This window comes from Acipenser ruthenus, chromosome 7, assembly GCF_902713425.1.
Source record: "Acipenser ruthenus chromosome 7, fAciRut3.2 maternal haplotype, whole genome shotgun sequence".
NCBI classification, from domain to species: domain Eukaryota; kingdom Metazoa; phylum Chordata; class Actinopteri; order Acipenseriformes; family Acipenseridae; genus Acipenser; species Acipenser ruthenus.
The window spans coordinates 17,471,415-17,493,127 of record NC_081195.1 but is presented as its reverse complement, the minus strand read 5'-3'; the positions used below and the strand labels follow the sequence as shown (position 1 = coordinate 17,493,127).

At 37.3% G+C, this 21,713-nt stretch overlaps 1 protein-coding gene across 4 annotated transcripts in view; it reads left to right on the top strand.

The window, feature by feature from the left end:
- The window catches only part of LOC117415690 (exocyst complex component 6-like), a 94,534-nt gene that overhangs the window by 68,940 nt on the left and 3,881 nt on the right, over nucleotides 1-21,713 (top strand). For all 4 annotated transcript variants that reach the window (XM_059026503.1, XM_059026504.1, XM_034026345.3 and 1 more), the window contains one exon: nucleotides 7,357-7,430. In XM_059026503.1, the coding sequence (XP_058882486.1) occupies nucleotides 7,357-7,430 (74 nt within the window). The remainder of the gene's footprint in view (nucleotides 1-7,356; nucleotides 7,431-21,713) is intronic.

Below are 21,713 nucleotides of genomic sequence, written 5' to 3'. Positions count from 1 at the left end.
ATGGAAATACATACTGAATTGTCTACAGTATATTTGAATATATACAAGCCCTGGCTGCTGCTGCTGAACTAAACTAATGGAATGAACTTAAACACTCTCTTGTCATTGGTCTGCCTTCCATGTTATGACAGATCTTGATGCAAATAATGACCCATGAGAAAGTGTGTGTTTAGACACAGGAAGGTGGGGAAGCAGTGTTAGAACCTCACCAGATGTTCACAGGGTTCTAATTCTATGACTAATAAAAATAGCTCATCTGCCATCTACAGTTATAGAGCTATAGTCAAAAAGTCAACACCTTGGATACAGTCGCCATCGCTTAAAACAGTTGAGTTTGTGTTAACGCGATTCTTCCACAGTAAGTGATGGACGGTGTAAACTCCCACACAATAACCTGACATTCAAAATGTTCCCCAATCACCAGTACAGTAAACAAAATAAATAAGCCTGTATGCGTTTAAAAATCTTTATTAACACACTCATTTACACTAATAAAAAAATGCATTAAAACCTATTAATGTAATAAAAAGTGCAAAAAAGTCATGCAAGTTCAGAAATGTACAGCACAGGTAGGCTAAATTGTTTCCAGCGAAGAACTCTGCGATATGTATCTGGACTGTCTGCAAACTTACCGTTTTCTAAAAGATCCCAATTCGGCTATATCCAGATGCTGCTCCATAGCACACCGCAGTGTTAAAAGCGCAGCACACACGCTTACGTCATCGGTGTCTGTTTCAGACAGAGCGTCCTGATCGCCAAGGTGACACAACTGAGATTTCTTATTCTGACATCCCCTCAGGTGTTGTCAGAGTTTCAGTTTCAGTTGTATTTTCGTCAGCACTCTCCTCCTCGACTACAGAAATCCCAGCTTTTTTGAAGCAATGTTGCATTGTTTGCTGACTGACAGTTCCAAGCATGCTTTCACAAGCGAGTATCTAACAGAGAAATTAGATTCACACACTGAATTTATGTGCTGATGCTTTTCTCCTTCCAGCCATGCTTGCTTGCTGTTGCAGTCAGTGCTGTTTTTTCAAACTGTAAACCTGGCACTGCATACAGGGATTAAATAGCCAAGGTAAGGTACAGGGGTAATCGCTCAGTAATGAGGTTCAAACAGCTGATTGATTGATCAGTCAAGCTTTTACTACAGTAAAGTGCTGCACTTTGTATTGAAATCTATGTGAATGGCAAGGTAGCGAGGTAAAAACAGCTGCTTTGTGGATTAGTAAAAGCGATTACTACAGTATAAGCAGTGCGTTTGTTATTTAAATCTATGCGAGTGGCACTTAACGAGGTCCAAACAGCTGAGTGTTTCACACGGTATAAACAATGCATTTGTTATTGAAATTAATGGGAAATGCAAATGTAAAACCTTATTTGGCCGATGTAAATGGCTGCCCGCAATAACCCTGGTTGGTGCAAGTGGTGGATACTGTACTAGGTGTTGATAATATAGTAACTAATAAAAGGAGGGGAAGTAAAAGCTATATTATAAGTTGATGTATTGTGTTTAGAGTGTCTTTTACTATGATATGTTGTCTCATGCAGTTTGTGCGAGGTTCTGGCTGCTCAAACAGTGCAAAAATTAACTTCTAAATCACAAAAACAAAGATTGTACTCAGGAACTGCTTTTAAATAAATAAAAAAAGTCAAAATAACACTACATTACCTGTTCATTACCATAATATCAGATGCTCCGCATCATTCTGCAGTGTGGAAGTATCAGTGTTAATATGAGCTGAACATTGTGTTGTATTCAAATTAGCCATGTGCTTTCTGAATGCTCTGTACTCCACCACAGAAGCACATCTTTGTTCCACCTTATTTGTTTATTACTGGTAGTGTGTGTGTCGTAAATGGGAAGTACAGTACTGTTTACTAACCCAAGTGTTAGGTAATGTTTTTTATTTATTTATGTATTTGTTATTTAGTTGAGAATATTTAAATGTACGTTGACTTTACTGCTGGTTGTTCCCTTTCAAGTACGAAATGTAACCATTAGCGTATGGGTATTTACCTCTTAAAGATCCGAAACCTGAATAAGATATATCAAAGCATATGACAGTGATGTCAGATGACCATTGACATTCATAGAAAGTCTACTGGGTATGATAGTTATCTAATAAGTGATGTAAGCAAGTGAAGCATGGAATAGTGGTATGCCAGTGATGACGGAACGAAGAATATAAATATCATACCTGATATCATGGAGTATTTTATATATGTAAATTAATGTAACTAGGTGTATATTGTTAAAGCCCGTTGTGCTTTTACTGTAACCTAGCAACTGCCAAGAGTTCTCATTGATGGGCAGGTGTTGGGAAGAAAGAAAGTTTCACGGAAGGCGTCCCAAAAGAAGAAAGAGCACATGCATCCAAGTCAAATAAAAGTTTACTTCCATAGTTTAATGGATCAGTGGTAAATCTAGGAATCAAATTTGTATGAATCTAAAGCCAATGCTACACATTTATTTTTGTTTAGTCTTTTGGCATTAATTGCACAGAAGCCATTGAGAGTGCCCTTTGGACCAGCGTACTTTCTTTAAGTAGACTTGTACCTGACTAACCCAATAGGGCCTCAAGGTGGGTTTAATAATAGGGGGTTAAATAGAGTTCAGTGATGAGTTCAGCAGATCTGCTTAAAAGGCAAAAAACGTGTTTTTTAGAGAACTGATTTATAACTGATTTATAACTGATTGAAGATGTTAATCACTTATAACCTCATAGTTCAGCGGGTGTGATCAATACAACATATATACATTGTTTTAGCAACCAAATCAAGGAGTCAGCAGTTTTGACAGTCCGACAGTAGCTTGTAATCAAGAGTATCAATGTTGAACTATTTTCTTGATAGCCATATCAGTACAGCATCTTCTGTTACTTTTCATATTCCTGCATTGTCTTTATTATTTATTTCTTAGCAGACGCCCTTATCCAGGGCGACTTACAATTGTTGCAAGATATCACATTATTTTTACATACAATTACCCATTTAATTTATGTCGACTGAAGCACCTCTGGTTAGTTCATTATGCCCTAGGGTACAGCATGTAATGGGAAAAATACCATTAATATTATAACATAAGGGGGATTCTCAGCTCAGCGATGTTACTGAGGATTGCAAGGTCAATACATACTAACTTTACAGCAAATAATTTCATAGCCACACTTTTTAAAATGTCATTCATTTACCGGCTAGTCCAAATGGAGGGTCACTCTGGCTATTTTGTGGCAAGTCTCCTCAAAATCTAATTTATGTGAGAAATACTTAACTGAGTTTATAAGTCTGTATGGATCCTCATGAATAAACTTAAAGGTTACATTTCTTATTCCTTACTACATATCATATGCATGCCTTATGTAAAGATGTTGAGTATTGTTGCACCAATGATTGGGAACTTTAATGAATCAGTCGTTTCAGGTTCAACAACTGATTTAGAATAGGAGGTGGATAACTTTGCTGCCTCCTCCTCCTTTTGATAACAGTTTCACTTCCCTTTCAAGTACGAAATGTAACCATTACCGTATGGGTGTTTTACCTCTTAAAGACCCGAAACCTGAATAAGATATATCAAAGCTGCTCGACGAGCCTGTGACGCAGTCATGGCCCGCCCCTGAGGACATAAAAACACTGCAGTCACAGGCCTCAACGCCATTTTTCCTTTCAAGAACTGACCTGACAGGAAAGCTGTTTCAGATAAGTATGTGTTACTTTTTCTGCTATATACTTCACATTCTGTTTTATACAAATTTATATGTGATCTTAAAAATACTTGCTCAGAGACTCCCGAGTGGCGCATCCAGTAAAAGCACTCGCTAGAGTGCAGGATGCGCTCTATAGCCTGGACGTCGCGAGTTCGAGTCCAGGCTATTCCACAGCCGACCGTGGATGGGAGCTCCCAGGGGGCGGCGCTCAATTGGCCGAGCGTCGCTCGGGGGGAGGGAGGGTTAGGTCGGCCAGGGTGTCCTCGGCTCACCGCGCACCAGCAACCCCTGTAGTCTGGCCGGGCGCCTGCGGGCTTTGCCTGTAAGCTGCCCAGAGCTGCGTTGTCCTCCGACACTGTAGCTCTGAGGCGGCTGCACGGTGAGTTCGCAGTGTGTAAAGAAGCCTTGTGCCCCGTGTGAAGCCAGCAGCTTGAGTTGCTCCTTCCCAGGGATCAAGCAACATAAGTCAACTGTCTTTGTGCTCTACCCCCAGGCTGCAGTAGCTTTGGCTGGTTATTTTATTCTCTAATTTAGTAGTCGGCAATTGTTTTTTAGTAGACACAGTCAAGATTGCCTATGACCTGGCCAACTTGCCCCCTCCAGAAAAGCTCACTGCCCATTCCACCAGGGGCATGGCAACTTCATGGGCTTTATTCCAGGGTGCATCTCCCCATACCTTTACTAGGTTCTACAGACTTAATGTCGTGGATCCTCAAAACCCTGGTTTTGGAACTAGAGTTTTAAGGGCAGCTTCTCAGTAACCCTTACAACACAGGCATGGAGGTGAGTTTCTCCTTCAATTTTTAGCCCAAGCTACTTGTTACTTGGGTTCCATATGGTAACGCACAAGGTAGCATTCCAGTCGTTCTGCAATATTGCCCTTGCAACAGCTTTGGTACTCTCACCCATACGGTAATGGTTACATTTCGTACTTGAAAGGGAACGTTAGGTTATTATCATAACCCTGGTTTTCTGAAATAGAAATGTAACCATTAACCTTCAAGGTCGCTGCATCCATGATTGCAGCAGCTTGACATTGACATTGAGGTCTGTGACCGCAGTGTTTTAATGTCCTCGGGGGCGGGCCATGACTGCATCACAGGCTCGTCGAGCAGCTTTGATAGATGTTAGTCAGGTTTCGTGTCTTTTAAGAGGTAAACACCCATACAGTAATGGTTACGTTCTTGGAGGTTGCATCCTCTGATGCTGCAGTGCTAATTTATACCCTTACAATCTCTCTGACTCGTCTAACCTCAAGCAGGCCTATCATTTCTGACTATGGTAAGGTTGTTGTTACTATCAGTTCAGTTCGTTATTCAAAACTGCTTCACTTTTAAGTAGAGCCGAGAGGTTGGAGGCAGAAAGAAATGTATTGGTTGAAAAATATAATTTATGTCTTAGGGGAAAGATTGATTAAGCCTTTGCAGATGGCCCATTATAATTTCATACAAATTCATCTGGTGACGTAATTGCATACAGCACTGTGACAAGTATGTTATTTTTTTTCACATTAGCACAAAAACCATTGTCAGATTTCAGACAATCAAACAAACACCAGTTAGTCCGGTCTGTAGTTTTAAGATCGATATTTTTATTTTATTTTTTAGCAATTATTTTTTTTTGTACTGAGCGATTCGCCGACCACAATGCGTTCTACAAGTACAAAGAATTACCTGACGGCATACTAAATCACCCAAAATGTTTATAAACAAACACAGCATTTACTGTAGTGAAATATCTGTGTGGCAAACTTCAGGCATGACAAACCAATCAAAATGTATTTCACTAAAGCTCCTAACCAACAGAGTTGAGTTTTTGGACGCAGTGTATCATTTCAGTATCTATGGTTGCAGAGTGTTTTCTCAAGATTACCGTAGACCATGGCATCAAAGCGCAAATTTTTACAAGAGATGTTTCTAAATCGTTTTGTAAGACCCAGAATGCTTACTGATCCATTTTTACAGAAGGTGTTGATGTAATGAATGCCAGAAGGAGAAGAATATCTCCTGGATTACAAACTTCTTCACACTGATTCTGAAGTAGATGAGCCTGTGAATGTTCCAGTTTTGCTTGTTTAGTTTTCAATAGATGTTTTACGTGAAATAAGCCCTGGTTATAAATATACTAATGTGTAAGGATAGTACATTGTCCAATTGTTTAGTGTAGGCTAATGTGTTACGCTTACAATATTGTATCAGACTTTGCTGTGGTTAGTGTTACTTTTTTTTTCTTTTTACATTATTGGTTCCTTTTTCATTTTGCCATTTATGAATTTGGTCCAATGTAGTACATTACTTGTATACCTATTAATTAGTTACTATAATGTAGTATTTAATTATTTGTATTGAAAATGTGTAGTTGTTTAAACATTTTATGGACAAAGTGCACTTTAAGTGTTTTTCTGAAACAAACGTTGAAATCCTATTTTTTTTTTTTTGTTTGTTTGCTGTTGCTCAGACATTATTCATGTTCTAACATATGTATGTACATAAGTATACAGACGATATTTGTTATGAATTAAAAATATTTTTAGAGCAATTGGGTAAATTTAGATTTTACTTAATGACAGAGTTGGTATGTCCAGGTTCTACAGACACTCAGCTTTTCAAAAAGGTATAACAGGATTATGCTTATACACTAACTCACACAAGCTAAAACTAGGTCAGTGTGGGTATACTTGATCATAGAATGAAACCATTATTTCTTAAGTAATCTGCAGAGCAACAGCTTTTTAGAAATGTATAATATTGTATACTTCAAGTAGATATTTGGTCTGAACATGCCCTAAAGTTAAGTCATATCAGTTGCCCTCAAAATGGTAGAATTCTCAGTCCGCAAAGGGTTAAGGAGAAAAATAAGTTGTACTGTAAATTTAATTGAATAGGCAAACAGTATGTTTTGTGTCAAGAAAGCACCCACACAAAGGCCAATAACCGAACTTTAACTATATTGAAATATATTTCACATTTTTCACAATGTTTGTCCTGTACACTTTATTAACCAGGTAAATTGAAATAATTTAACAGAGAAGATTGTTAAGACTTTGTGTGAGCCATAGCTATTTTCCAGCGTGAACTTCTCATGTGTACTGCTTTGATGACCCTGTTTTAAACTTTCTGGAAGGAGCAAAATTCCATAATCAAAAACGTGTTAAAAGGCAAGAACAGACATTCCAGTCAAACAGAGATTGTGGTGCTTCGAGCATTCCACCTGTTGTCTGCATGTTAAGCTTACTCCCACCCCCTCTGTCTGTCTTTAATTGCTGTTTGGCTAGAGGTAGGATTTTTATTGAGCAGATGCTGTAACAAAAGCAGATGTTTAAAAATATGTTGACAGCCATGGAATTGGTGTCCTCCCAAAAAACTTTTGTATTCATTGTCCTGCAGGGCAAATGTAGTGAAAGAATGTGTAGCCCACATGAATGTAACATATCATGACTTGTAAACTTTATATAGGTTAACCTTGATGAACTTATTTTAATGAAAGATTGCTCTAATTAAACGTATGAGTTCAGAATAACATAGATTTTTGTGAAATAAACTTAAGAGCAATAATTTCATTTTAATGAGTGTATATCCCAACCTTATTCCTTGAGGTCGATATGGCTCTGTGTAAATACAACAGTCTTTATTGTTGTGATCTTTTCTTGCAGTGTTTGCTAGCTCTGAGCCGGTGCCAGGATTCCAAGGGGACACTCTGCAGTTAGCATTCATCGACCTCAGACAAGTAAGGCTTTGAGCTTTTTAAATAAGTGATGCCCGCTGGTGGTGGGAAAAAACAAACAAACATCAAAACCGCCAAAGCTTCTTTTAAGCTGGTTCATTTATAGGTTTAATGCAGTATAGTTTTGTGAACAGTGTTGAAAAGTTCTACTACAGTACCTCAATTTCAAAACAAAAACATTTTCAAGGAAATCCTAAAATTGCAGCCTGCACATTATCCTCTCTTGTTATCTGCTTTTTATGTGCTGAAATAGTCCTGAACTTTCAGCCATTATCTGAGATGATGGATAGGTTTTCACAGTTATCTGGACTTGATGATAAGATGTTTGGATTTGTTTCACACATCATAATTACAGTATGTTCTACCTAATTGCAAGTCTACTTTGCTTAGTCAGGCTATGCAACAAACAAGTAGCCGCCACTGACACTGTGCAGCATGTACCATTACAGGAACCATACTGCATCTCCTTTATGAAAGCTGCTCCTTTAGCCCCATCCAGTCACACGTTTGAGCTGTTAACACTTTCACTTACGAGAGACAGAATGCTAACGTGTTTGTAAGTGAAGATCAAGATCTATGTGAAATCTGCTACCTTTTTTTTTTTTTTTTTTTCTGAAAATGTAGTCATTGTCAATTAGTTTTTATTATTTTCTCCCCAATTTGAAATGCCCAATTATTTTTTAGGCTCAGCTCACCACTACCACCCCTGCGCTGACTCGGGAGGGGCGAAGATGAACACACGCTGTCCTCCAAAGCGTGTGCCGTCAGCCGCCCGCTTCTTTACACACGCGAACTCACCGTGCAGCCGCCTCAGAGCTACAGCGTCAGAGGACAATGCAGCTCTGGGCAGCTTACAGGCAAGCCCGCAGGCGCCCGGACAGACTACAGGGGTCGCTGGTGCGCGGTGAGCCGAGGACACCCTGGCCGACCTAACCCTCCCTCCCCCCGGGCGACGCTCGGCCAATTGAGCGCCGCCCCCTGGAAGCTCCCGTCCACGGTCGGCTGTGGAATAGCCTGGACTCGAACTCGTGACGTCCAGGCTATAGAGCGCATCCTGCACTCTAACGAGTGCTTTTGCTGGATGCACCTCTCGGGAGCCCCCAATACCTTATCTTTTTATGTGCGTGCAGGATGTTGCATCTATGAATTGTCTGCAAGTTAGTGTACAGGCATGTTACTATTAGGGATGGATTCAATCAAAAAATAGGGTGCTGCTTTATGGCACTATTCAATCACACTTCCAGACACGACATTACAAAGTTAATATCTGGAAAGTTTGATAGAGTGTCTCCATGTAACAGGGAAGCAATGCAGGTGCTGTATTTTTTTATTGAATCACCCTTAGACCTGGTCCAATGGCATAAGTGTTCATTGTTTTATTTCTATATGGACAATCAATTAATATTAAGCAATAACTATACTAATTGGGGAGGGGAGGGACAGAGGAACTTAAGTAAGTGAAATGCCACCTAATGTAGTTTTTGGGTTGGGGTGAGAGATCACAATTTTGCAGTGTACATAATCACATAAGTCTACAGCTGAGACCACCTGCATTCATGTCATGGAACACATACTCACCCTCCTTTTATATGCATGCATCCAAAGAAACTCTTTGTATGACTTGGCTTTGGTCAAGCACATTTTCACATTAATCAACAGTGCTTTAAAAACATAAAACATAACTTGCTGAATGTAGTGGGTGACAGTGTTTTGGAAACACTCTGGGATCTGTGTATTGCTAATATAGTCATCTGCCTTCAGCGGGGGTTCATTCTTACTATTTGATCCATTTGTTTTTTTGTTTTTTTTTAACGGAGTGGATGACATTTCTTTTCAAGCGTGCTTGAAAGGAAACAGTGCCTTTTCAGAAATCTCTTTTAAGGGGTCACAGTGCTGTTTTCTAGTTTGAATATGATACTTCTCTATACATTGGAGCGTATGTAAGATAAGGAAGTAGACCCAGTGGTCAGGTTTTACCTACTCACCGTGGCTGTGCCCTGGGGTCAAACTCTCTATACTCGCAGTGCTTTCCGGAATAGCTGATGACAGGTAGAGGCTGATATAAGGGAAAGCTTGAGCAAAATCAAAGCTAAAAGGCAGGAGACTTGGGATTCGATGAGAGACTAGCAAAAAGATGGATCAGTGGGATTGCCCTTTTTTGAAAAGGAGCTGACCCGAGATTGAAAGATCGCAATCTTTCTGCCAATCACCTGATCACTAATGGAAGCCAGTTATCTCAACAATAGTTCAGTTTTTCCCCTTTCTTGTGCTGCTTCCTTTAACCATGTTGCCAGTGTGCCTTAGTTTTATGGAGACAAACTAAATATATAGCCTTTTAGTTTTTTTTAAAAAAACATGTTATGTATACATATTGATGTTTTAACCAAGTAGTGTGCGCAGTGTTTTTTTTTTGTTTTGTTTTTTTTAAATAATATATCTATATACATAATCAGGTATTAGTTATTAGGGACATTAGTCACTTTTTTTATTAGCAATTAGAGCTCATATCTGATACTGTTGCCAGACTCTATATGGGATATGATTAATCCTAATTTAGGTTTCAGCAACTCGTTAAATCATTACAGCATTCCTAGAGTAGATCCAAATTCCCTTGGCAAAGCTTTTTGATGGTTGGGGGTGGGCAGTGTGCATTTCATCTTGATCCTTGCTTTCAATGTCCTTGTAGGATAGTGCTCTGAAATAAAACAACTTTCTCTCCCCCCCCCCTTTTTTTTTTCTTCTTTGAAGTATGAAGACGTTGATGGAAAAGTCTGCCATTCCTCAGTGCAAAGAGTAGAATAACTAAACACGTGTTTTACTACTTTTCAGTTTGGTGCTAGCCCAGTATTTTACTTATCCTGTCTTTGCTTAGGTCTTTAAAATAAATATGTATTCCCTTTTCAGGTACGGTAAGGGTTAAAGTAGGTTTGAGATTTGCCCTTTTGCACGTTTTTGCTATCTAACACTGTGCTTATCATACAAATCTTTTCCTATATGGGTTGACTGGAGTTGACCATAATTTAGATATTTTATTGTATAATGTAATCAACAGAACTTCAAAATGATATCACAAAAGTCTACCGGAAGACGTAATAGTAGTACAGTATTTCATGTTAGATTTCGAAAAGTCACATTTTTCAATATTTGTCAGTTTTTCGTTAATATATGGATGCAAAACTTTTGGCTGAAAGCTGTAGGTAGATTATAGATCTCCAATAGTTTTGCTTTGTTTCATCAGGATTCCAATAAGCATATTAAGAGTCCAGAAGACTTTACTTGAGAGTTAATGTTATTAGGCAAAGGCTTTTTTTTGTACAGAGTTGTCTTGTATTACGTGCCATGCCAACGAGGTGGTGTTTTGCCAAAATATGTAACACAAATAGCTTCTACATAGCAAAAATAGTCACAATTAAATTGCAGCTCACACACATGAGGATATTCACAGTGGAAAAAAAATAAAAACAACACCAGTCTTTTCCCAGTATAAATTCACATTCCCTTCTTTTTGTTAAATAAATATATTGGTATTTCTGAAAGGAAACTAATTGTCTTTCAGCTAATCGGAGCATATAATTTGCTTTGTAGTGTTTGTACAAGATTTTGAGGTGCACAGGTGAAGGACCTGGTTCATGTCCCACTTTGAACAAACAGACAGTTACTTGAGGAATTCCTCTGCTCTTATTTTTGGTAAACAAGCTGTAGACTCCATTGTACCTTTTCGTGTTTGTAGGCACCCAAAATCAAGAGTATAGACAGTGTTAGTAATAATGGCAAATATTGGTCAATATTTTGCATAACATCCTGTTACAATCTAATGTTACTTCAAAGTTATGGGTGTGTATTTTGTTTGTCAAGCTGTACATGTAAACAACTATGTTTAATCCCTTAATGGAGAGCCACTTCCTCCCTGGAATTGCACAGGCAGCACAGTCTTCTAAACAGTGCAGTAATATACAGTATAATATATAATCCATTATAATATAAATGCTGAAATGGACTGAAGAACACAGTGGCCATAGTAACACTAAACCTCCACTTAAATAAAATCTATTTTTCCCTTGGTACTGCTTTACATAAACATTAACATATCCAGTGTTATATAAAACATTGTTTTCTGTTAAATCTTCTATTTACAGTAACTGATAAAAATAATCATTCAGTGCATCACTAAAGGCCGTGAATTGGTTGTAATTGAAGGAATCCAGTCTGTTTAATAAACACCAACAAAAACTATGAGATAACTAAACAAAAGGGTCCTTATTTAATTTATCAATTCATTTGTTCATGAAAGTTCAGTGCAGCTTTGGTCATTTTAAAGTGTTTTTTTTTTCTTTTTTAAATAGAATATGTAAAATATTCAGTTTTTAAGTTTCAGTCACTTGGCCACACCCTCCTTGTGAAGTTTTGTGGTTCTGCATATTTATTTTCTTAAAATAACATGCAGTTCGATTTGCACTTATATAGCCCTTTCTAATGAAGTATTCCATTTAAATTAGAATTGGTAGAAATTTAAATTACACTGGTAAAGTTTCTGTTTAAAAGTAGACTCATTAGCCTTTTCTTGATGTGACTGTACTTTTAAATAATGAATGGATTAAATAATGCATATATAGTTAAACTGTGTTTTTGATCAACACGGTTCTAGATTGTCATTTTACATACATTTATAGATACAACTGATAAATCTTTGCCAGTAGGAGAAATCTTTGGCAGATTTGTTTCCATACAGTGAAAGTACTGATACTTGGTTATGTAAACGATATCGAGTTTCGCCCGTTGTCAGCTCTCTCTATGTCTATGTCTCTCTCTCTCTCAGACACCATCACAAAATTTATGTTTGTTTGTGCTGTTCCATGTAAATTGCTGCTTGTGGCCTTACTGTGTTGACTGAGTGGGCATAAATATACTTCAGATATGGTCCTGCGACAACATGCAGCTAGAACAGTTTTATTTTATAGACTAAAATAGATCTCCTTGTAGTTTTAGCTGCTCAGTCATAAGCTTCCTCCATCCTTGAAAGCTGTTTTCTATTGTGTAAGGCTGTTTTTACTTGCTGTAGTATGAGGTTGCAAACTCCTTCAATATCTGTCATTGTAAAGCCTAAAAGTTACCAACTGACCGCTCAACCAATCACACCACCAGAACCAGGGCTCCTGGCTGCTATAAAAGATGAGAAGAGCAGATGCTGGGAATTTCATCCATTAAACAGAGCTCTCCTGGTTTATGTGCACAGCACATGTACTGTTCTCTTGTTTGTTTCTCTGAAATCAACTACTCAGCAGCTTGCTGGATTGATCTTGAAGTTACATCATTACGTTTTATTGGCACATAGGAGAAACAGAATTTACTGGCAGCAATTTTTTAGTTTGTTGGTATTTTTTTTTTTTTTTATATATATATATTTTTTTTTAAAAAAACAATAAAAATAAGTTGTATAAAAAGAAGAAACACTTATAATGCTATTCATTTTGTTATTCAGTGTTATTATTAGTGTTAACAATGACTTGAGATAACAATAATGTTAACAGACCTTATTTATACAGTATTCCATATGTAAACTGTATCAGCGTGATTGTTGAATCTTACCATGTAAGCAGGAGTCATTTTTAGACTAGAACCTGTATTTTTGGTATTTCTTGCCCTTTCAATGTTTAGAGTTAAAAATATTTGTTATAATTGGCATTTTAAAAAAACCTTAAGAAAATGAAAAATTCTGACAACATAATAAGCCAAATGAGACTGACAGTTAAACCCCTTAAACTATACAAGTTGTTGTTTTTTTTTTAATGCAACTTTATTTAAGAAAAAGGTATAAATACACCTTTGAACTAATATGCAGGCTATCAGACAAAAACAAATAGAATATGTGGTGCTTAGGGGAATTTTTTGACATGACATGCAAAGAGTTTAAAATAAATTGAATATGCAGTGATGAATAGAGAACATTTTTAAAAGATCAGTTTATATATATAAAAAAAAAGACTGACAAAGTTTGTATTTTACCTAAAGTATTTTATTTTACTGGGTATGAGAACAATACAATGAATGATCTGTGGTTTAAATGATGGTTTTCATGAATTGGCAATAACACAGTTGATTTAAAGGACCAACTTTGGAAAACGAGGCCCTTGGTATGGGCATTGCTTTGGAGTTAAAGTGGATAAGGTCAATTGGTTGGGCTAACCGCTTACATTGGTATTATCATGTGCTGGAAAAGTAGGTCACAGTAACGTTTTCTCTGACATACTGTATATTTGGCTGAGTTGTGGAGACCCACTTTCTTGATTAAACTATGCATATGCAATGGTTAAGAGATTCTATGGGTCAAGATAACAAGATTTCTTGTGGTTTTTAATAAATTATTGATATAAACGGGTGACCTCTGTTCCAGAGGTCATGCCAATATCTTCTTTTCGACGCCAGACCTTAACAACGGTCAGTAATTTCACAATGATTGATTTTTGTTCTAATTCTACTGACAGGCTCCCAGAACATGCTTCATTCTTACGAGCATTGAATAGTAATAGTTACTGTAATAACTGGATGGTGAACGATAGCTCTGTAGCCTTCACCTTATTGGCTGCAGTAGTCTATCGTCTTCAATCCATGCTGTTATTTGAGTAGTGAAATAGGCAGAGAAGGGAGTGACTGACTGACTACACCTCTGTTTCCCAAGCAAGATCCTTCTCTGCTCCTGCCCTCCAGCAAATGTGGATAAAAGTATAACTCAACATTAAAAGTATTCTCCACACCAGATTCAGGTTAATGCTGCAGTGTGAATTATCTGGATTAAAACATAAGATTCCCATCTGATTGTTTAGCACAAGACGTGCTGTGATGGAAATGAATATCTAGAAATCGCGAAGGACTTTCCAAAATTAAGGTAAAGCACTTGCCAGTAATCATTTTTTTATTTTGTATTTTAAAAGAAAATATAGTACTTTCAGCGCCACCTAATTTACGATAAATGTTTACCCTTAAAACTCTAACTGGACAAATAATTGGAGAATGTAAAATTGAAGGAATAAAAGTCTACTATCTATGCAAATTCATGTCGTCATGTGACATGTCCTGTGATCCACTAGATCTGAATACATTTTCAACTTCACAAAAGGGCATGATCATGGGTATCAGTGCAACCAGTTCGTCCCAATTCATTCCTAGAATGGAAATAATTACAGAAAACCGTCACCACAAACCACAACTCTGGTCGCAAGCGGAACATGACAGATCAAGCCAATAGACATGTGCAATGTATGGTGACAAGCGGCAGACTTTCTACAGTGGCCCAAATCATTGAAACCTCCAACTCTGGACAAACAATTCCACTGGAATAATGTGCCAGGAAACCCATTCTCCAACTTTTTTCATCCAGTCAGTGCACCTCTTTTCTAGAATGAACTTTTGTACTTATTTCGTGCAGTCATAATCACATTGACATTATCTGCTAATGTGGCAGTCCTTAAAAATGTTGTGGGGGGGAAGAGTAAAAATAAATTCCAGTGCTGTGCATGAAGGAGAGTGCTGTTTGACGTAGGTTCTTGATTCAGACATAGTCCTTCTCAATTTAATTTAATTTCTTTTAATAAATTGACTGTGTACAGTGAGATCACAGCGTAGGAGTCAGAAAGCTGGCTGGGCTTGTCTGCACATGGATAAGTAAATCTGGAAGGAGAGATAATGGCCAGCCAGCCAATCAGAGTTCACACCTCTTAATAACAACCAATCGGATACATTATGTTTCCAGACACACAAGTGTGGCAGCATCCAAAACGTGGGCCGGCCTGCTTGTAAACACACAGGCAAGCAGACAGACAAGAACACAATTTGTCTCGGCAACATTAGATGTGATTCATTTGATTTAGTATTAAACAGTCTGGGTGAAGGATGCGTTTTAATACTAGAATTTAGTCAATTCCTTTTGAAGATCGGAGGGAAGTTTCATTATTTCTCTAAACTAAAAACCGTCAAATAAAATCCCTGAATTGTCTAGCAATCTCTTGTAACCTGGTTACTTATATATATATATATATATATATATATATATATATATATATATATATATATATATATATATATATATATATATATATATATATATATATACATTTCCCTTGTAAAAGTTTGGCAGTGCCATACTAGCAATAATACTCTAACTTTTAAGAGCCATAATTATAGGGCTGTTAGTAAAGCCTCTTTTAAAATGTAACTCCTGTGACAGAGATCGAATGATTATTGGTGTTAGATCTCCCTCCCGACCTGTGAGGTAGCTGCATAAAGGGAACAGAATACCCTGGACTAAATGGCACGACAGTTTATTCCCAGGGTTAGGTGGAAGTCAGCCATCTAGAAAGGGGGCAAAGCTATGGTATACAAACTCAATGTCCCGGACGGGAAACGGCGTGGCATCCGCGGATTGGAGGAGCAGGTGCGCTCGTTGACCAAGGGGTCATGGGTGACATTATAAAAAGGGGACGTAGTGATGTGATCTGTTCCATTGTGAATGGTTATGTTAAATGACCAGAAGAAGAACCTGTGCTGTGAAATGTGAGTGTTTTTGTTTGTCGTTAATAATATGTTTGTAATTATTTGGACGGCTAACACAATCCAGAGTTGTCGCCAAAGGCCAGCACTAAACCCGGATCAACAACACTGCACTTATGTTGTCACTAAAGAACTGTATTCACCACGAGCCCTAGAGCACGCACTGTGGACTGGTGTTCATGTTTGTGTATGTGTTATGTGTGGATGAACTGAAACAGAACTGTTATTATTTTGTTGCAAACCCGCGGATTATAAATAAGCAATACACGCCGCTGTATTGCTTCATTAACATTGTTATTGTTTACTGCTGTTAGCCATCAGGCATTGGATTATACAATTAAACCTTCATTGCACCTGGATTATCGTTGTTTGTCTGATTGTTGATCACCTGCACACTGTTAACCACTTTGCCACACTCCTATACACATGGCTGTTACAGTCCTACCTGAAACAAAGCATCTGCAACATTTAATTTGATACTGCATGACACTCAGTAGACTTGCAATTTAGGACCAACTCAATTGAAGGATCTGCTCGTCTTTATCATTATATTGGTTATAGCAAATAAGAAACAAGTAAGCTTGGATTGATTGAAAAAAAACTGTCATGCATGGTTCACAAAACACTGCTATAACAAAATTATAATATAGTTAAACAAATGTGTTTTCTCAATGCATTATACTGAGAATCTTTTCAGTGGTTAATTGGAATTAACACAAACACTTAGATTTGTATATGTGCCTTTAGCAAGAAGAGTATATATGTATAGTATTTTGTAATGTTGTAGTTTATAGTAAAGTGATTTTAAATGGTAAATGCAATGCAGCTGTGTGGGTTTTAAGTTTGTACAGACACTTTCAATTGTACTTCTATATTTCTTCTGTGTATTGCGTTCTTGTGCTCTGTAAATATCTTGCAAGTCTGCGCTTGCCGATGTCTGTTGCTTATAGCGTTTCCTTAGGTATTCTGTGTCCTTGGCTGTTAAAATTAATAATGGGATTTGCTAAACATCTCAGACTAGAATGTTTCTACCGTCACTGTAAAAAGCCTGTAAACAGTCCCTGAGAAGTGCTTTTTCTCCACTTCAAAGTCGAAATGTGACAGGAGTGCCAGGGAATTAAGGGGATGCATTTGGGTTGAGTACAAGGCATGACAGACTGTTTTAACTTGAGGACTTGGTTTCAGGGAAGTATGCTGCCCTGTGGGAGACAAAGGTTTAAAAGGATTAGTCTGAACCCAAATTACTTCTGGCAGAGCAAGTCAATGTGGCTCCGTTGCATATTCTTCGGGAGTTGGTTCCTCACCTCCTCTTAAACTAGAAAGGGAGTTACGGCCTGACCCTGATCATTCATGGTGTGCTGTGTTGTTTCCAAAAATGAGGACAGTGAAATAACAGATTTGTATTGCATTTTGTTTATGTAGCAAGTAAATGAAAAAGGATGAAAATATGTATAAACCTAAACTAACTGACAGCATAATGACAAAAAATGTGATCTGCCCTGTCTTCTTTTGTTACTTTCCTCATTGTGGAGGTGCTCATCTGCACATACGTGTATATCATGCTTATATATATATATATATATATATATATATATATATATATATATATATATATATATATATACACAGTGCCTTGCAAAAGTATTCAGACCCCTGACCAATTCTCTCATATTACTGAATTACAAATGGTACATTGAAATTTTGTTCTGTTTGATATTTATTTTAAAACACTGAAACTCAAAATCAATTATTGTAAGGTGACATTGGTTTTATGTTGGGAAATATTTTTAAGAAAAATAAAAAACTGAAATATCTTGCTTGCATAAGTATTCAGCCCCTGTGCTGTGGAAGCTCCCAGTTTACACAGATGAAAGAAATTGCCCTAACCAGGACACAATTACCTTACCATTGGCCTCCATCTGTGAACCATTAAAGTTGCTGTCACATTTTCTGGATAAAAACCCCACTGTTGAAGGATCATTGGTCGGGCTGTGAATCTGAAGGAAAATGAAGACCAAAGAGCATTCTACAGAAGTTAAAGATAAAGTAATACAAATGCATAGATTAGGGAAAGGGTACAAAATAAAATCCAAGTGTTTGGATATCCCAGTGAGCACAGTTGGATCAATAATCAGGAAGTGGAAGCTGCATCACACCACCCAGGCACTGCCAAGAAAAGGTTGTCCCTCAAAACTCAGCGCTCAAACAAGAAGGAGACTTGTGAGAGAAGCCACAGAGAGACCAACAATCACTTTGAAGGAGCTACAGACTTCAGTGGCTGGGAGTAGAGTAATGGTGCACCAGTCAACCATATCAAGAGCTCTGCATAACACTAGCCTGTATGGGAGGGTGGCAAGAAAGAAGCTGTTACTCAAAAAGTACCATCTGAAAGCACGTCTGGAGTTTGCCAGAAAGCATGTGAGTGACCCAGCTGCGATGTGGGAAAAGGTTTTGTGGTCAGATGAGACCAAGATAGAGCTTTTTGGCCAAAACTCAAAGCGCTATGTGTGGCGCAAACCTAACACTGCCCATGCCTCAAGACACACCATCCCTACAGTGAAGTATGGGGGTGGCAGCATCATGCTGTGGGGATGCTTCTCATCAGCAGGAACTGGGCATCTTGTTAAAATTGAAGGAAGAATGGATGGAGCAAAATACAGTGAAATGCAAGAGAACCTGCTTCAGTCCACTAAAAAACTGAAGCTTGGGAGGAAATTCACCTTTCAGCAGGACAATGATCCCAAGCACAAGGCCAAAGCAACATTGGAGTGGCTCAAGAACAAAAAGGTGAATGTCCTACAGTGGCCCAGTCAAAGTCCTGATCTCAATCCCATTGAGAATCTGTGGCACTATTTGAAAATTGCGGTCCACAAGCATCGTCCAACCAACCTGAACAACCTGGAGCAAATCTGCCAAGAAGAATGGGCCAAAATCACTCCGACACTGTTTGCAAAGCTGGTACATACTTACCCCAAAAGACTTAAAGCTGTTATTGCAGCGAAAGGTGGCTCTACCAAATATTAATGGGTTGAATACTTATGCAAGCAAGATATTTCAGTTTTTTATTTTTCTTAAAAATATTTTCCAACATAAAACCAATGTCACCTTACAATAATTGATTTTGAGTTTCAGTGTTTTAAAATAAAATATCAACAGAACGAAATTTCAGTGTACCATTTGTAATTCAGTAATATGAGAGAATTGGTCAATGGTCTGAATACTTTTGCAAGGCACTGTATGTGTGTATATATATATATATATATATATATATATATATATATATATATATATATATATATATATATATATATATATATATATATATATATGTACTCACACACACACACACAGAGACAATGTGTGTGTGTCTGAATACAGAGTAGGAACGAAGTGAGAAAAACAGACTGTGCTTTTTAAAATAAAAATGTGCGTGTGTTGGTGAAATTTTAGTTGATTGAGCAATAGCAACTGGTATTTGATTGCAGGGCAATAATTCAGCAAAAAAAATATTCAATTCTGGAGCAATGTATATGCAAATATATTTTGCAAAATATCTTTCATGTAGAAAGGATATGCAGAGAAATAGTTCTGTACATTTATTTTCTGTTCTGACTGTTGAGTAAATTTGCATTACCAGTTTATTTTCTCATGTCAGAAAAGCGTTTTGAAACTTAAATTGTATGTACTACATACAAGATAATAGATTTACAGCGTTACTGACTAAGTAGCTTCTGTTAATAGGTTTTGAAAACAGAGAATACATAAAAAAAATACTTGTTATGTTGGGATATTCATTTTGGTTTTATTATTTTTATGGATTCATTGGATTTTAGTTTTGTTTTAATTTAGTTTTTCACTTACAAAAGCAAGGATTTATTAGCCAAAGTCTTAAGAATGTATCAGTTAGTCCCAGCCTGCCATCCTCAGCAGGTGGCTTCCATGTCCCGTAAATGGGGGCTGTTTGCACCTGTGATCAAAGCAAAGGCATTGCTAAAGGAAGAGGGTAAAAAGATGTAGTTGGATTTCTACTGTTTGACACGGGCCTGTAAAGTACATTTATTTTTTGTTGCTCATCTATTTAGCTGTTATAAATGTATAACATCTCAGTTAGATGTGTTAGTTGTATTCTATTTTGATGAGTTTGTATACATTGATTTCAGAGATAACTGCTGCTCTCAGTAGGGGACAATAGGGGAAGGGCACGACTAACAGGGACCAGCAAATAACCCAACGCCACACCTGATAAAGAATTATCCTGATGTGCCCAAATAGAACATTATTCTGTTTGCTGCTTTATGATGTAAACTATTGTTTTCAGAAACAAAAAAGAAAAGGATCAGAAATGTACTATAGGTTTTCTTTAAAAACAAATAACATGAAGTTATTTCCCTATTTCTGTATTACTTTCCTTCTTTTAAGTATTTAAATTAAATAATTGGATTTGGCATTGTACCTGTCCTGTAATGAAGTATTTTTTACCTTGTCCGAGGTATTTGCACAAAGGGTTTACATTTTAACGTTTGGCACTTGCAGGTTTAAGCTTTCAGTCGTCTCTTGTTTCTATTTGCTCAATTGAAAATCCATTTGAAATGCCAGGCTTAGGCGTAAAGGTAGAGAACTGGCAATGACAGTGTTTTTAACCCTTTGTAAGATCTTTCTGCATAGCAGAGGAGAGAGCAGTTGGCTTAACAGTGTGATTGTAAGCTTGCTTGGAAATGGGCTACTCTTTCTTGGGTTATCCAGAGGTCAGTTAAGGATTTATTTTCTTTCCCTTGCCTTAGTGGACCAGATCCTATGTGTTTTAATAAGAGTCTTTCCAGTTAATTATGCCTGCAGGCAGTGGAAAAAAACAGTATTTAACTGTTGAAACAGGCTAATGAAGCAAGTGTCTTGACATGTTTATCAGGCAAATTGAACCCAACAAAACGGTAATTACACATGCAATTAGGTTTAGGAGATTAAGGGTTAATTAATTGTTTGAAATGTATTTCTGAAGGCAGGAGTTGTGGACTTGAATCTAATTGAGAAAAGGCTGTACAAGTTCTGTTGTATGTTTATTTATTTTTCCCAAAAACTCACTTAGACGAAAGGGTACAGCCTCATACCTGCTAGGTAAAACACAGACAACGTTATTTTCTATATTAATAACTTACTTGTTTTCAAGATATTTAGATACTTTACTATCGCTATAAGAATATCAAGGACACCGGACCTCTGTTCTTTTATTTATGTATCTTTTTCTGCAATTAATACAATGATCTTTTAAACAACAACAAAAAAAGGTATATATGGCAAAGTGCCAATTACTTTGAACTGTGGCGCTTGAGAGCTGAAATTTGAATTGCACTTATGACCTATTTGAGTAAATAAAAATGCTTGCTTCACTGCATAGATTCTTGAAGATATCCTATTCACCTGTACATCTCCAAATCCTCAGACTAACTTAAAGGATTAGTCATGTAAGTCATGTAAAAATGTATATGCTGTCATTCAGGTTGATGTTGGGAACTAAAAAAAAAAAAAAAAAAAAGTTTTCAATGATTTAACCCAACGCAGCTGCAATCAAAAGACTAAACTGCATTACGCCTGTCATGTTTTTTTTTTTTTGTTACAGCTTATTAATACTTTATGATTGATTCTCTTGTCTTCTCCCTTTCTTTTTGCTAGCCATGCCCAACCCTACCCCAGACGTCATGGGGAAGCATAGCATTGTTTCTTTTGGATAACAGATAATCAGTGTTT